Below are 15,704 nucleotides of genomic sequence, written 5' to 3' on the forward strand. Positions count from 1 at the left end.
AAGTCCCAGATACTCCACTTCTGATCCAGCTTCCTGTGAATGCACAGCCTGGGAAGCAGCAGGTGCAGGTACTTGGGTCCCTGCTGTCCACATGGGAGGCCTGGATTGAGTTCCAGACCACTGACTTTGACCTGGCCCAGCCTTGTTTCAGGCAACGGGGAGTGAACCAGAAGATAAAAGATGATCTCTCTCTCTCTTTCTTTCTCTCTCTCTTTCTCTGCCTTTCAAATAAATAAGGCTAAATAAAAAATAATAATTATAAAAGAAAGAATTAAGGCCAGCTGCTCTTTCTCGGTATTTTGAGGATCCTATAACATAATGGAAAACTGAGGGCAGGAGTTCTGGACATACTTTGCTTTCTGTGTGATGACTCATTATTGATCATTCAATTTAATCAGTAAAAACAGTACCTATCTAAGGCATCCATATCTCTTTGATTTTGTCTCTTGACCCACAAAACCAAGAATTTTTTATCTAGCACTTTGCAGAAAAAGTTTGATAGGCCCCACGTTTGGTTCAAAACCCTCAGGATCACTCCCTACAGGTTAGGGGCAGCATTTCTCCTCCCTTAAGGTCAGGCTGATAAGTAAGGCAGGAGCCTGGATGGCCCTAGGAAAGATTTCTGCATGGGTAGGCAGGGCACAGGCAGCATGGGGATCCATAGCTACCTCTTTGCCATCAAAACTCACCTGTTCGTTGCTAAAGTTTTCAAAGATGTACCTTTCTCCTCTCCAGATTCATTTAACTAACTGGTTTTCAGGAGGAAGAAAAAGATGTATGTTGCTCTTCTGTGATTTTAAGCGATTTCCAGGTACCCATAGCAGCACACAGAATAGAGCCCTGAACACACAGGAGCTTCTCTGAGCCAGCTCTTTGAACAGTGTTATTTGTAAACCCACTGAACCTGACCGAGAAGAGAACCTGATAGCAAAACAAGAGTAGGTAGGCATGGGCTCTTTGGCTCCCTCTTCCCGACCTTGGATGTCTGCTTTTTGTTTTCAGATCCACACAGTAGCAAAGCAAGGCAGAACTGGCAGCCCAGGGTGTCCTTGGGCTCCCCTGTCCAGACAAGCCTGCTCACTGACCTTTTTAGCAATATCAGGATGACTGCTTTAAACCCAGCCGCAACTCCTCCAGAGTCTCCTTCCATAACTGCTCACGCCAGGACACCCCACCCCAGCCCACAGTCACTGTAATTGATTTCTCTTCCATTCTACCTTAACCCAGAGCCACCTCCACAAACCTCCAATAACCAGGTTCTTACAGGTCACAGGAGATGTTCAGGTTGTCTGACAACTTAATTAGATCACTTTTTGATGACAGCCAGGCCTGCTGCAATGGGTGAGCATGGGTCAGAGGCTTTAGGTCTCAGAGAAAGGTGACACAAAATGTTCTTTTTCTGTCTTAGAAACACCTGTTCAATAATTGCATGATCGCTGCCCTTCAGGACAGGAAAACTCTCCATCTGGGCCCCTCCCCCCATACCCACAGCCCATAGTATATAGTATATATGTGAAGATCCTATGGTTACAGAATCCAGGCTACAGCGCCTCAGTGTGCCTTTACAAAATTAAATTTCATTTATTATTTTGATTAGGTAAGACATGCACATAATGCAAACTTTGGAAGTTAGAAAAGATTATACCATGATGAATCAGTCTCCCTTCCATGTCTGTCCCCAGATTTTAAGGGTAGAATTTTGTTTACGCCTCTTACCTGTGCTATCTGGCCTTGCCCCAGAGCTCCCAATTATAAGGCTGTTGTACTGTTTGCATCTGACATTATTGGTATCTGAATGGGCCTTTTATTTCAGATGGCTGAATAAGAATGGGATTCAAGAAATACACAACTGTGCATTCAATGGAACCCAACTAGATGAACTGTAAGTATCCCTGACTATTTTGGCCAGGCCATTGAGAGGGAAATGGCTCTTACAACAGCGCTGTTTACATGGCTTTATGTTTCTCTTATTCTTTCCTCAACTCCATCCCCAGGAACCTAAGTGATAATAATAATTTGGAAGAATTGCCGAATGATGTTTTCCAGGGAGCCTCTGGACCTGCCATTCTGTGAGTCACTTCCCCCTTTCCATGATCTCAGTTGTGTGAGTTAGAAGGCAACTCTTACCAGCTCAGAGACGCTTCCGAGATAGGGTTGGCAATCAAGGTCAGTTTTTATGCATGAAACCTGCAAATATTTAAAGGAAGAAATTGAGCTTATCCACAGTATAACTTTCAATAAAATAGCAGCAATAATAATCACATTTAATGAGACCTTATTGAGAGTCAGTGTTCTAAAAAGTAAAGATGCATTTTCTCACTTAATCTCTATAATAACCCTCCGTGGTAGGAGCTATTATGACATTTTAGAGAGGGAAAAACCCCTGCAGAGGTTAACTAACTCATTCAAAGCCACATAAATTTTACAGCAGGGATTTAAGGCCAGACTAGTCTGACTCATGGTATAGACTCATAACCATTCTGCTATGTATCTCCTCCATGGAAGAGACAACAAAATTCTTCTTCCCATCACTCAGCACCCAGGAGTTTCCTTCAGCCCAGTGAGACTCAACTATGGATCCTCTTTCCAGATCCACTGGGATGCATTCAGTGCCTCAGGGCCCTTCATCATTCCTCTCCTCCTGCTGTCACTTCCTCACCCCTCTCGTTCCTTCCAAAAAGTAAGTTTTCTCCTTTTTTCTTCTAATCCACGATGCCCATGCCATCAAGGGTTACTCTAAACCCCAACCCCTCTTCAAGTCCCTCCAACAACCTCAGCCATAGCTTACTCTTCCTCACGTGATCCCCACAACCCTGATGGCTTCTGGGATCACAATTACCAAAAGGCTTTTTTTTAAAATGTCTTATCCTGAGCTCTAAGCAAGACCTATCAAGTTTACTGAGAATGTACTTCAGGAAGAAAGGATCCCAGAAGGAAGTAATGTGATCCAGAAAGAAAGGTGGGAAAAGAAATAAATGTAAGAATAGTTCATCTAAAGTGTTACTGGATGATATTTATGTAGATTGGCTAAGATCAATAGAAGCATTAGGGAGTCAAAAGTTTGTACCTCTTATCTAATAGTGAGCAGAGGTTACCGTGTATAGTTATCTACCTATCTACACTCTATCAGCATCACTTTTGCTTTCATCTGATAACATTTATCTCCTTCATATGGTAACCCATGTATCTCTAACACATTCAACCCAAATGGTAGAGCAGGAACTCCATAAATATTAATTATTTATGACAAAGAATGTGTTATGACTCACACCTGAGATTCTGCCACCTTTGCAGAAAGAAATGGAAGCTTTGAAGTGTATTTATCATCCTGGATATGTTCGAAGATTATTCCAAAATGCCTAGCTTTAAATAGGAATCACATGCAAAAAACTGTAGCATCGGCATCATTGAAACAGAGGTACCAGGGTAGACTTCCTTGGTCTAAAACCAGTTCCTTTAGTCTCTAAACCTCGATTTCCTCACCTGAAAAATGCAGAAAGCAATAATACCTATTTATTAGCATTGCATGAAGCCTAAAGATTCACTTATATAATACATAGATTTTATTTTTATTTATTTTCATGCATTTCATAAATACAACAGTAGGAACATAGTAACTCTTCCCACTGTACCTGTCCTCCCACCCACACTTCCACACCTCTTCCTCTTCCCTCTCCTGTTCCAGTCCTGTATTTCACTAAGATCTATTTTCACTTAACTTTATATACAGAGGATTAACTTTATTCTAGGTAAGAAGTTCAATACTTAGTATGAGAAATAAAAAGAAAAAGAAAAAGAAAGAAGAAAAATAACAACAAAAAACTGTTCCTCAACAGTCCAGACAAGGGTTGTTCAAAGTTATTGCATCTTGAAGGTGATTTTGTTTTTTCCCTTCTTCTTTTCCCTTCCTTCCTCCCCCTTCTTTCCTTTTAGAAACTTAATTATCTTTAAATTAGAACCCAAGAATGATACATCTTTTGCAAGCTCTTAGACATAACTATAACTTCTGAGACATGAGAATATCCTCCACTTAATACACTAAAAGAAAATTATTCTTGAGAACAAGTTTTAATACTAAGTTTCATGATACAACTCTTTGATGACAAACGTCCTGCATAGGAAGTTAGTGCACAGAGACTCTTGTTGTTTAACAAAAAACACTCTTATGTTTGACATCAGTGATCACCCAAGGCTCTTGATATGAGCTGCCTTGGCTATGGAAGCCTTTTGGATCCACTACCTCAACAAGGCCGTCAGCAAACTGGAAGTTCTCTCCTCCCCTCAGAGAAAAGTACTTCTTTGGTGGCCACTTCCTTCCACTGGGGTCTCACCCACCGAGATCCTTCATGTAGAATATTTTTTGTCACAGGGTCTTGGCTTTTCATGTCTGAAATGCTCCCCTGGGCTTTTCAGCCAGACCACAATGCCTTAAGGGCTGATTCTGAGGTCAGGGTGCTACTTAAAATGATTATCATTCTAATACATAGACTCTAAGCACCGCCCTCTGCCTTTCCTATATATGGGACAGAGAACAAAAGAAAGTTCTTCCTCACAGAAAATTTATGTTTACAGGAAGGGCTTTTGGGGACATGGGTGTCAGATAGCAATTAACTGCACAACTCCATGTATCAGGTTGATATATGCTATAAAATTCAAAGTAGGACATGGGCTTACAAAGGGAGAGTGCCAGGCATATGGAGCAAGTGGTCAAAAATACAAAGTACTTAGAATTTGTAATGCTTAATGGTCCTTATTCCAAGAGTACCTAAGAAACAAATGGACTCTGACAAAGAATTTTGATGTCTTTGACACCCAGATTAGCTGTCTGTCAATTTCTCTTAGTTAAAAATCCCCAGAGTTTTCAGTATTCCTAAATAGGCACCTCTATCTGGTCATGGCTGAATGTGTCAGTGATTGGGTATGTTTCCATATGTCACCTGTGACAGGTACAATTTTGAATCTGTAGCACTTTAACCTCTGTCTACTCCTGAGAAAGTTCCAGTTTGACAGGATTCCCAACTTGCTCATTATCCAGCTGGGGAAACCAGGGCTAGAGGAAGGAAACAATCTGTTAACGATCACACTACATCTGTATGTGACAGAGCTTGGACCAGAACCTAACTCTTCTGTCTTGCACTCCATGTGTTTCTACCGTTTCATGTTGCCACAGATATGTCTACTTCAACTTCTAAAAGCCATTCAATCAGGCCCTCTGAAACAGGTTGTGAACTAAAATGGAGGGGAAAATAACTTCAGCCTCCCAGCCTAAGGACATAAGGCCGTGACAGGTAAACACAGCATAGAAGAACATCTTTCCTGTGGTTGCGAGAGCAGGTTCCAAGTGAAGGCACTGAACAATGCATCCCAAAAGATTGTTTAACAGAGGATATAGGACTTGATTCCCCCAGCCAGTCCTGCCATCAGTGCAAGCAGGAAGAGGCGTGTTACCATCAGAAGCACTTCCACAGGCACTTCAAGTTACAAGCCTTTTGTTTTATCCCCTTTTACCACGGGAACATCTGGCCAGAATTAAGTGAATAAAATTTACACACAATCCACAGGAATTATGAAGCACCTCCTATGACTTAAAAGGGTAGAGAGTAATAATATATTACACATCTTATCATCTCAATGCATGAGGATATATGTGCAAGGTTCTGGCTGAAAGCCCAGCCTATAATTGCTAGTTTCTTCTGCCTTTAGGGGCAAGTCGATCACTTTAACATCATGCTCCTTTCTGGGGCTTTCAGATTAATCCATAGATGTCCTTCAGACCTCTCTGCCTGCTGACCTGGAATGCCAGCAGAGGAATGGCCTACCCCAGTTCCCACTTCTGCAACCCGATGTGCCAACTCAGCTAACTCCCACCTGAGGGGCTGTGTGTTCATGGGTGGGAAATGGAGTGTGTGCAGACTGCCAGACACAGTAGGTGCTGCTCAAGCTAGGGTAGTGGTGGGCTTCCGGCCAGAGTACCCTCCTCCTCACTGAAAGAAGACCCTGATGTGGCTGGCTGCATTCAGGAGTTTTACTGCAGAGTATTCTCAGGCTGTATGTAAAATGCTTGATGGATGCAGAATCAGCCCGAGAAAGAAGCTGAGCTGTGATGTGTTAGCACCATGGAAGCCGAACACATGGGAAGGAAGCTCTGGAGTTACGATGGGCCTTCTGTGTTGTACTGAATTAGGGCAAGGGGCCAGGCCTCAACAGCAGCAGTCACTGGGAGTAGGTTGTCCCATATCTTGGGTAAATCGCTGAGGCAATTTCCAGAGTGAAACATGGCTCCGGGCCACCTCAGCCGCAAGTGGTCCTCAACTGCCCCGGAGCAGAGGCTCTGAGTCTGATTGGGCCTCAAGCTCACCTGGAGGGCGTTTGTGCAACATCCAATTGTTAGTCCCCACCCTGACAGCTGTTAATTCACGAGGTCAGGGTAGGGCTGTGAGGATTTGCATCTTTACCAACTTCCCATCAGTGGAGCTGACGCTGCACGTACAAGAACACCCTGAGAATCAACTGCCCAGGAACCAGCACTGAGAACTGGGAAGCCTTGCCCAATCTGCAAAACATTCCCTCCGCAAGTTAACTGCGGCGACTCCTCCTCTGCGACAGGCTCAGTCCTTGGTCCCCGGCAGATACATGTAAGGGATTCAGAGGAAGCTGCACGAAGCTCACCCCAGCTGCTAACAGCTCCTTTCCTCAAGGCAAAATTTCTAGTTGAGTGAAGCAAGAATAGGGAGCTGCTGAACACGGAGCGGTGTAAGGGCAGGCCATAGCAGTGCAAAAGCCGCAGCCATGGAGCAATGCAGGGGCATGCAGACAAGCTCCACAGAGTGAGAGGAGCAGCCCAGCATCCTCATTTCGCCCTCACGAGTCTTGACCTTGAGCATCAGCAGCCATCTAAGTTTTCACCTGATAGCCTGAATTCACTCAAGCTTTTTCTTTTTTTTAAGCAACTGAGCAATTTCTGTTTCCTTGGGAAATAGTTTCCTGTGGGGAAAATTTAATGCGTTGCCTTTGCAGGCTGGAGCCAGTACAATCATATTCTGATGGTTTATCAAATTGATTTGGCTATAGCTCAGATTCATTTGATAGTTCAGATTCAAACACTGAGTTATTTGTATAAGAATGATTCGCTGCCATTACCAGTGTACCCACAGTCCTATAGATAGTAAATTGCCTTTTTATCCCGCCTGGGATCATGAAAGAGAGGTCTTCTAGCCATCTGTCAGTGTAGTGTACACCAGAAATGTGCTCTCACTTATGGAAATGATTGACCTGTAATAACATCTTTGCTGGGAAAAATAGAAATTGTTCAAATCAAATTTGTGGCAGTGGCTATAACACACTGTATTAAATGGGGCACGGAATTCTATTTAACTCCTGCCTCTCCTAACTCAGTGTCATATTACTGACTGCTGTCTCCCTAGCTATTCTCTGTCTGAAAATCAAGAATCTAACAATGCTGAAACAATTTAGGATCACTAAATCTCTTCAGTGCCAGCCGTCATCCCAGGGTGCCTCTGTTGGCATTTTTCAAGCTTTAAGTTCTCCAAACCACTCACTGCCAGAACAGAACATGTGTTGAAATGTTAACCAAAGTGGTATTTTAAAAAAGAAAGACCACAGTCATTAGACCAGACCAGCATAAGAGAAGGATTATAAACACCAGCCCACAACTCCTTCCCCCACCTTGTCCAGCCCATCAGTTCCAGGATCAATGGTAGGAATAAAGGAAATATTCTGACACATCCACTGAGGACAGCCAGTCTTACATGGTATATATTTAATTGTGTAAAACAGAGAAAGGTAAAAGCAAAACAGTATGTGCCCCAAAGTATCTGGGAGAGGAATAAACGTTACTACTTCTCAGTACAGTAAGAACTGTGGAAATTTTCACAGAAGGCTATAGTGGCAGAGCAGATGGCTAATAATAAATCCTTGTCACTGCCTGGCACAGTGACTGTTAGCAGGTAAAGTGGCCGGGTGGGAGAGAGAAAGGCTCTATCACCCTAGCCCTGAATTTATGCAGCAGCCATTCATCCCTGTCCTACCTTCACTCTGTTCTCCTTAGGATCCGTTTCACAGGAATTTACTGTGTATCTCCTATATGCTAGTCTCAATATTCTCAAAACTAATCTTACCAGAAAAGATAGATTTCACTAAGTCATTCTCCTTCCACGTACATTCTAAACTCTACTACCTGGCTTGCAAAGTTCCAAGATCTAAACCCAACACATGGCTCCTTTGTTCCCCAAAATATGGCTGCCCAGAATAATACTCTTCAGAACAACCCTCATTGTGCCATGCTTTGTGTTCTGGGCCCTTCTCCCAGCGTGGCTCTAACCAATAGTCATTGTCTTTGTCAACCTTCACAGAAAAACAGAACTGATAGGATACAGCTATGTGGAAAAAAAATATATATATACACACACACACATATATATGCGTGTGTGCATATGTATGCATATATACACACACACATATAGATACATATGCATGTATTAGGGAAATTGGCTACTGTGAATATGGAGACTGGGAGATCTCATGATAGTTCACCTGCGACCAGGAGAACCAAGAAAGCTGGTAGCTTGGCTCAGCGAAGTCCAAAGGCCTCAAAACTAGGGAAACCTCTGCTGTAACTTTCAGTCTGAGATACAAGACTGAGAAACCAGGTTGCCACCGGTGCGAGCCCCTGAGTCCAAAGGCTGTAGTACTTGGAAGGAGAAGAAGGATGTCCCTGCTCCAGGAATGAGAGCAAATTCAACTCTCCTATGCCTTGTTGCTCTACCCAGGCCCTCAGCCAATTGGATGGTGCCAGCCTACAATGGGTGAGGACAGATCTTAATTATTTAGTCCACTGATTCAAATGCTAGTCTCTTCTGGAAACACCCTCACAGATAACCAGAAATAATGCTTTACTAGCTGAGTATCCCTTAACCCAGCCAAATTGACATCTGTTATTAACCATAACAGTCATAATAATCTGTTCCTAGGAAGATATGAATAACCGATCATGACTTTTGTTGTTATTGCCTCCAAGGATATCTGCATTCTAAGAATGGAGAATATTTACTTAAAGGAGTTAAATCAAATATCAAACTTCAAGGCAAGGCCAAATGGAAAGATAGTAGCCAGGAAATAAACTATTTGTGCATGCACACCTGTGTGTGTGTGTGTGTGTGTGTGTGTGTGGTGTTCATAGAACAGTGAGCAAAATTGGCACATTAGTACAGTAATCTCAGTGCCACTAAGTCTCAAGCCACACCAAACAAGATCTAGTTATCTATATTTCTGCTGATACGGATTTCTAAGGATTTTCCTTAATTTGTGGACAGTGAAGCAATTTTCCATCAATCCAGAATTTAGAAGTCTTGACAGGTTCCCTATTTGGTCACTCTAGAAAATACCCAGTAAAATTTTAAGTAAACAGCTCTATAAAGATTTCCGTGTATTTCCCTATCATCCAAGAACCATTTTTACTGAAGTGTTTGCTTTACTAAACTTTCAGTGAATCTGAATCTCTCTCCTACCAGTTGCTCCCTTCTTCAACATGCCCCACCAAGAGATCTGGATCCCAGGACACTGACAAATGCCCTATCTCACAGCAGTAAAACCACCTCATGCAAATAGGCAGCAGCATACATATGTCATGCTCTGATAAGGAGGAATCTAAAATAACATGCTAACTCCAGAACACTAAGCAGACACAAAGGCAAGGCAGTGTCCCAAGGAGGCTCCCCAGTCAATCTAACATCTATACCTTGGATTGCACTCAAGTCAATCTGCCCAACACAGGATTCTGTTCTTTTCTAAATGCCTGATCATCTCTCTGTAAACTTTGCTCCCTTCCTCAGTAACTTTGATATGATCACACAGCTGTTGATGCCTCTTGCAAAAGCACCATTTTGCTGAACTCACTTTAAATCCAAATTTTCTCTTAGTCTGCCTTGTACTCCACTCCCTTTAGAATAAGCCCTCATGGAAGAATGACTCCAGCCTCTCATTTTTATCATAACGCTGAGCCATACCTGCTAATCACACAATTATCTATGACAAGATTTCATGAGTACGTCCCTGTGCCAGATACAATGCAGAACATAGAAGTGTCTTAATAATCTCTGTTCTGGCCGGCGCCGCGGCTCACTAGGCTAATCCTCCGCCTTGCGGCGCCGGCACACCGGGTTCTAGTCCCAGTCGGGGTGCTGGATTCTGTCCCGGTTGCCCCTCTTCCAGGCCAGCTCTCTGCTGTGGCCAGGGAGTGCAATGGAGGATGGCCCAAGTGCTTGGGCCCTGCACCCCATGGGAGACCAGGAGAAGCACCTGGCTGCTGCCATTGGATCAGCGCGTTGCGCCAGGCACAGCGTGCTGGCCGCGGCGGCCATTGGAGGGTGAACCAACGGCAAAGGAAGACCTTTCTCTCTGTCTCTCTCTCTCACTGTCCACTCTGCCTGTCAAAAAAATAAAAATAAAAATAAATAAATAAAATAATAATCTCTATTCTGAAAGCAACCAAAATCTAGTTTAGGAGGCAAACATGAAAAGTTAAACAACACAAAACCATAGAAGAGAAGACACGAGGTGTAAGATTATTTGTAATTGCTGGAAGTCAAGGGGCACCACATTCAGCTGGGTGATTTACCTGTCCCTTTTCTACCCCTGCTCCAATGCCACTCCCCAGTATAGCTTATATAACAAAGCAAGCATTTTCTGGTGCTTGCTACATGAAAGGCACTACAGTGAACGCTACAGCATTCTACCCACAAGGAGAGATAAAATGCAAACACAAATAGCCAGTACATAAAGCAAAAATAGAAAGCTGTAAGAGATGCAGAAAGTATACAGAATATAATGTTATTGCACTCTTATTGGCTTTCAAAGAAAAAATAACTCTGCATGTGCTAAAAATGATGGAGATGGTGAAGTCACAGAGACCTCAGTGGAGTCTGTTTTGGTTTTTTATTGCTGCATTAAAATTTAGTGGCTTAGAAACAATCATTCCATTTTGCTTGTAATTCTGTATGTCAGAAATCTGGGTGGTTCATCTCTGATTAATGTGTCAGCTCAGGTAGCTGGTATGGAGGATCCACTGCCATGCTGTCCCATTCACTCCCATGGCCTGGTTGAAATGTGTTTGTGTTGGTGTGTTTGTGTTGGTGTGTGTGTGTGTGTGTGTGTTCTCTCCCTCGGTCTACACAGCTTCTCATCCTCTAGTAGTTCCCCATGTGGTATAGACCCTTATCAGTAGGGCAGCTTGGAGATTTCAGAGTTCTTTCACGGGTGCTCAGGACTCTACAAGACCAATGCAGATACTGTCAGTGTTCATAAAGATGGGGTCCAGAATTTGAATAGTAGCACTCCCATCAAACTTCGTTATCCAACACCAACACAGTTCAGCCTGGATTCCAGGGGAGCACAAATAGACCTTTGTTGGCAAGGCAGCCAAAGAATTTGTAGTTTTATTTCACCTACACCAGAATATATGAGATAATAGAATAATAATCTATGGGATATAAGAATTCATTTCTCTTTAGAAATATTAAGTTGACATGATTTTTTAAATGTTCTAAACTCAAGGAGGAAGAAATGATTAAGAAAAAAGTTCATTTTGCTTGCTTTGAACAATATAAAAAAAAGTTCACGACAGATAAGCTGATGGATTTTTAAATGCTTTTGTGTTACTTCTTAGATGGATCCTTAAACTGTTGTAGGCGAAATGGGAAGTTAGGTCTCAGCCTTTGCGCCTTTCTATCTTTGAGCACAAAAGAGGATCCCAAATGTCAGATGAAGTGAGAACTTGGTCACAGGGCAAGTGTAAACAGCAGAACTCGTCTGAGGAGGGACTGACTGCAGAGAGAGCAGAAGGAGCTCCCCTTCAGGGAAGAACATTAGGAAGCTCTGCAACATCAGGAAGTGTAAGCAGAGACCCAGCACAGCTGGAACACCTCGAAACGCACAGTGAAGACTCATTCTGGGGACAAGGGACAGCCACCTGCAAGGACCCCAGATCTGAAGAATTGTAATACAAAGGAGGGAACCAGAAAGTGTGCCTTGGTACACTAGAACTTTCACCTTGTGCAGACAGCTCTGAATGTTGTGAGAAGTAGCTTCCAGATACATGTGGTACATAAAATAAAACCAAGAAGTTTTGTTAAGAGGTTGGATATGGGGTATGAGAAAAAGGAAGGAGTCAGGGATGATTTCAAAGTTTTCTCATGGGCAACCAGAAAAACTGCAGGTGGAACAGTTTTTAGTGAAGAACAGGAGTTCAATTTCTAATATCCAAAACTTGACCTAATAGACAGCTAAGTGAAGATTATAAAAAAGCAATTGAATGTAAGAGTCTGGAGTTCAAGAAAAAGAAGCAATCATAAATAAAAATTTCAGAGTCACCAGTGTATACAGCAAGTTTAAAGTCATAAGACTAGGTGAACTTACTTACAGAAGTAAGATAGAGAAAAGAAATATAGGCAGTGAGCCCAGATTCTAACAGGAAGTCAGAAAGGACAAATGAATAAGAAGGAACTTCCGAAGAGTTAGGAGACAAATACTACTATTAAAAAACCACCAGGAATATATAAAAATTCCAAAGTTTATGAAGTTCAAAAGAGTCATAAAATATATAATGTCAAAAAATGACAAAATTAGAAGTATATAAATCCATAATTACAGCTGGAGATTTTAATGAACTTCTCTCAACAGTGATACATCAAAAAAGGAAAAGAAAGTATGTATATGAAAGACTTCAATAATAGTATGAAAAAATCTGATATAACTGGTATCTAACAAGGAGGAGACTAAGTGTAATATACACAGAGAGATGATAAATGGATGGGTAGGTAGATGGATGGATGGATCATTGATTTATAGATATAGATAGATGTGGGGGTGCTTTTATAAAGAAAATCATTAGTTCTGAAAATGTGAATTTCTGGAGTCACAGAGGAATTTCAACTGCTGCCTGAAACAGAGGAGGGATGAGAAAAGCCTTAACTTTTTCCTACCCTCTAATCACCCACCAGTGTTATGGAATGAACACAACTGTGATCTGATGGAGAAAGTGCTAACTGGGAAACGGAACTTGTGAGGATCATCCCTCCTGCAAATACAGAGCAGGAAACACAGAAGGATGCAAGAAACCAAGCAAATGATACACATGCTGTATCCAATGACTTGTCCGCTATTCTTAGAACAGTAAGAGAAAAGTTGAAGGGTTTTAAGTAAGAAGTCACAATCTTATTGGCATTCTTCTGTGTAATGATTGCAATGAAGAGAGAAACAGATGGTCATGGAATGAACAGTTATGAGACTAGGCATTTGCACAGGCAGGGGAGATGGTAACTTAGACTATCACCATAGAGAAGAAGGAAAGGAAAAAGAAAGCAGTAATTTGAAACAGATTTCAAAGGTAGTCTTGAGGGGCTGGCACCATGGTATATTGGATTAAGCTGCCGTCTGTGATGTTGGCATTCCATATGTGTGCCTATTTGAGTCCCGGCTGCTCCACTTCCAACCCAAATCCCTGCTAATACACCTGGGAAAGCAGTGGAAGATGGATCAAGTGCTTGGGCCCCTGCAAACACATTAGAGATCTAGAAGAAGCTCCTGACTCCTGGCTTGGGCCTGGCTAAGTTCTGGCTGTTGTAGCCATTTGGGGAGTGAACCAGTAGATGGAAGATATCCCTTTCTCTCTCTTTCTCTCACTCTCCCAAACTCCGTCTCCTCCTCTCTCTGTTAACTCTGCCTTTGAAATTGATAAATATTTTATTTCAAAAAAGACAATAAAAAAATGTAGGGGTTTTTTTAAAGATTTATTCATTTGGAAGTCAGAGTTACATAGAGAGAGGAGAGGCAGAGAGAGAGGTCTTCCATCAGAGGGTTCACTCCCCAGATGGCCGCAACGGCCGGAGCTGTGCCAATCCAAAGCCAGGAGCCAGGAGCTTCCTCTGGGTCTCCCACACAGATGCAGGGGCCCAAGGACTTGGGCTATCTTTTACTGTTTTCCCAGGCCACAGCAGTGAGCTGGATTGGAAGTGGAGCAGCCAGGTCTCAAACCGGCACCCATATGGGGTGCCAGTGCTTCAGGCCAGGGCGTTAACCCACTGCACCACAGCACCAGTCCCAGAAAGGTAGGTTTAAGATGACAAGAAATTGGTGTCCAAGTGAGAGAGAGGAAGAAGCCATTGATGGCTCCCAGATTTCTGTTTGAACAAGGGGAAAAGGATGAGTCATTCACTGAGATGGAGAAAACAGAGGATGAATATTTACAAGAAAGATATTTACAAGTCTAATGGACAACAGATTATCTGAGCCTAGGGTTCAGGGACAGATCTGAACTTATATATATCAAAGGCCAACAGCATATTCTCAGTATATGAAATTAGGCAAGTGGGAAAGATGACCCGAAGAGGTTATTTATAATAATTATAATAATTATAATTTATATTATATATAATATTATAAATATTATATTATTTATATAATATTTATATTATATATAATATATATAAATTTGGATTTATATATAATATAGATATGATATCAATATAATATATATTTATATTATATATAAATCATTATAATGTATAATAATTATAAATAACCAAAGAGGTTCTTTATAATCAGAAGGGGCCTAAGTTTGTAAAAGTGCTAAAATGTAAAGGAGAGATAGAAAAAAACCCAAAAATTCAAAAAGAAGTCAAAGGACAGATCAAAATAAATCAAACCGATGCCAAGAAAGAGAGCAGCTCAGAAAGAATGGGTGTTTATCTATGTAACATAACTGAGAAACCGAAGTGGGGTGTGTCTTGCCTTAGCTGTGGAGATGCTTCTAGGGACACCTGCATCCCATATCTGAGTGTCTGAGTTGGAGTCCCAGCTCTGCTCCTGACTCCATTTTCCTGTTAGTGTGAACCCTAGGAGGCAGCAGATGATGACACAAGAAGTTGGGTCCATGGATGAGTTCTGGGCTCCTGGATTAAGCCTAGGCGCACCTGAGGAAACAGTAACCAGTACAGGAAACAGGAAAGGGAAGTGACAGACAGAGCAGCAGTTAGGGGTGTGTTCCATGGTACAAAAGGAAGCCATTATAAATTTTTTTTTATTTTTTTGTTAAATTTAATTCTCATTATTTTATGGATGTGAGTGGGAATGTTCTCCCATTTCCCTAATACATTATTGTCATAAACAGGAAAAAATATTGGCCTTTGTATATATGCTTCCTTCTTCATTGAGACTCTCCAGATCATCTGGACCATCTCAACCTGGTGTGTGCCAGGACTCCTTCCCTGTGCTTCTCTTTTAGGTCTGTACTCATCCCCTGTATCACCCATCATTCTCCTGGCATTAATATCATACCTACTGATGACTCCAAAATTTAGATCTCTAGCCTCAATCTCTTCCCTGAACTCTAGACACACATAATAAACTGTCTACTTGTTATCTCATTATGGATGTCTAACAAGGTCAGGGTTTCCTGACTGGACTCCTGGATCTTTTTCTCCAAACCTGTTCCACCTGATGTCTTTCCCACAATTACCCAGCTTTGGAATCATCCTTGAATTCTTTCTTTCTTTTTTTTTTAAACTTTTATTTAATGAAATAAATTTCCAATACACGGCAAGAAGCCTTGACACTATAAAGTTCACCTGACTGCAAGCACATATGGATTAGCAAGTATATATTCACACCTCCAACTTCATTTCTCTGAA

At 41.9% G+C, this 15,704-nt stretch overlaps 1 protein-coding gene and 1 long non-coding RNA gene across 8 annotated transcripts in view; one reads left to right on the forward strand and one right to left on the reverse strand.

The window, feature by feature from the left end:
• FSHR (follicle stimulating hormone receptor) overlaps positions 1-15,704 on the forward strand; it is a 165,024-nt gene that overhangs the window by 141,798 nt on the left and 7,522 nt on the right. For all 5 annotated transcript variants that reach the window (XM_089327680.1, XM_051842926.3, XM_089327681.1 and 2 more), the window contains 2 exons: positions 1,814-1,882; positions 1,995-2,069. In XM_089327680.1, the coding sequence (XP_089183806.1) occupies positions 1,814-1,882; positions 1,995-2,069 (144 nt within the window). The remainder of the gene's footprint in view (positions 1-1,813; positions 1,883-1,994; positions 2,070-15,704) is intronic.
• The window catches only part of LOC127490327 (uncharacterized), a 191,299-nt gene that overhangs the window by 73,484 nt on the left and 102,111 nt on the right, over positions 1-15,704 (reverse strand). For all 3 annotated transcript variants that reach the window (XR_016230372.1, XR_016230374.1, XR_016230373.1), the window contains one exon: positions 2,128-2,187. This is a non-coding gene — a long non-coding RNA (uncharacterized LOC127490327). The remainder of the gene's footprint in view (positions 1-2,127; positions 2,188-15,704) is intronic.

The sequence above is a fragment of the Oryctolagus cuniculus genome, chromosome 2 (genome assembly GCF_051225735.1).
Source record: "Oryctolagus cuniculus isolate XC-2025 breed Fujian yellow rabbit chromosome 2, ASM5122573v1, whole genome shotgun sequence".
Classification (NCBI taxonomy): Eukaryota; Metazoa; Chordata; class Mammalia; order Lagomorpha; family Leporidae; genus Oryctolagus; species Oryctolagus cuniculus.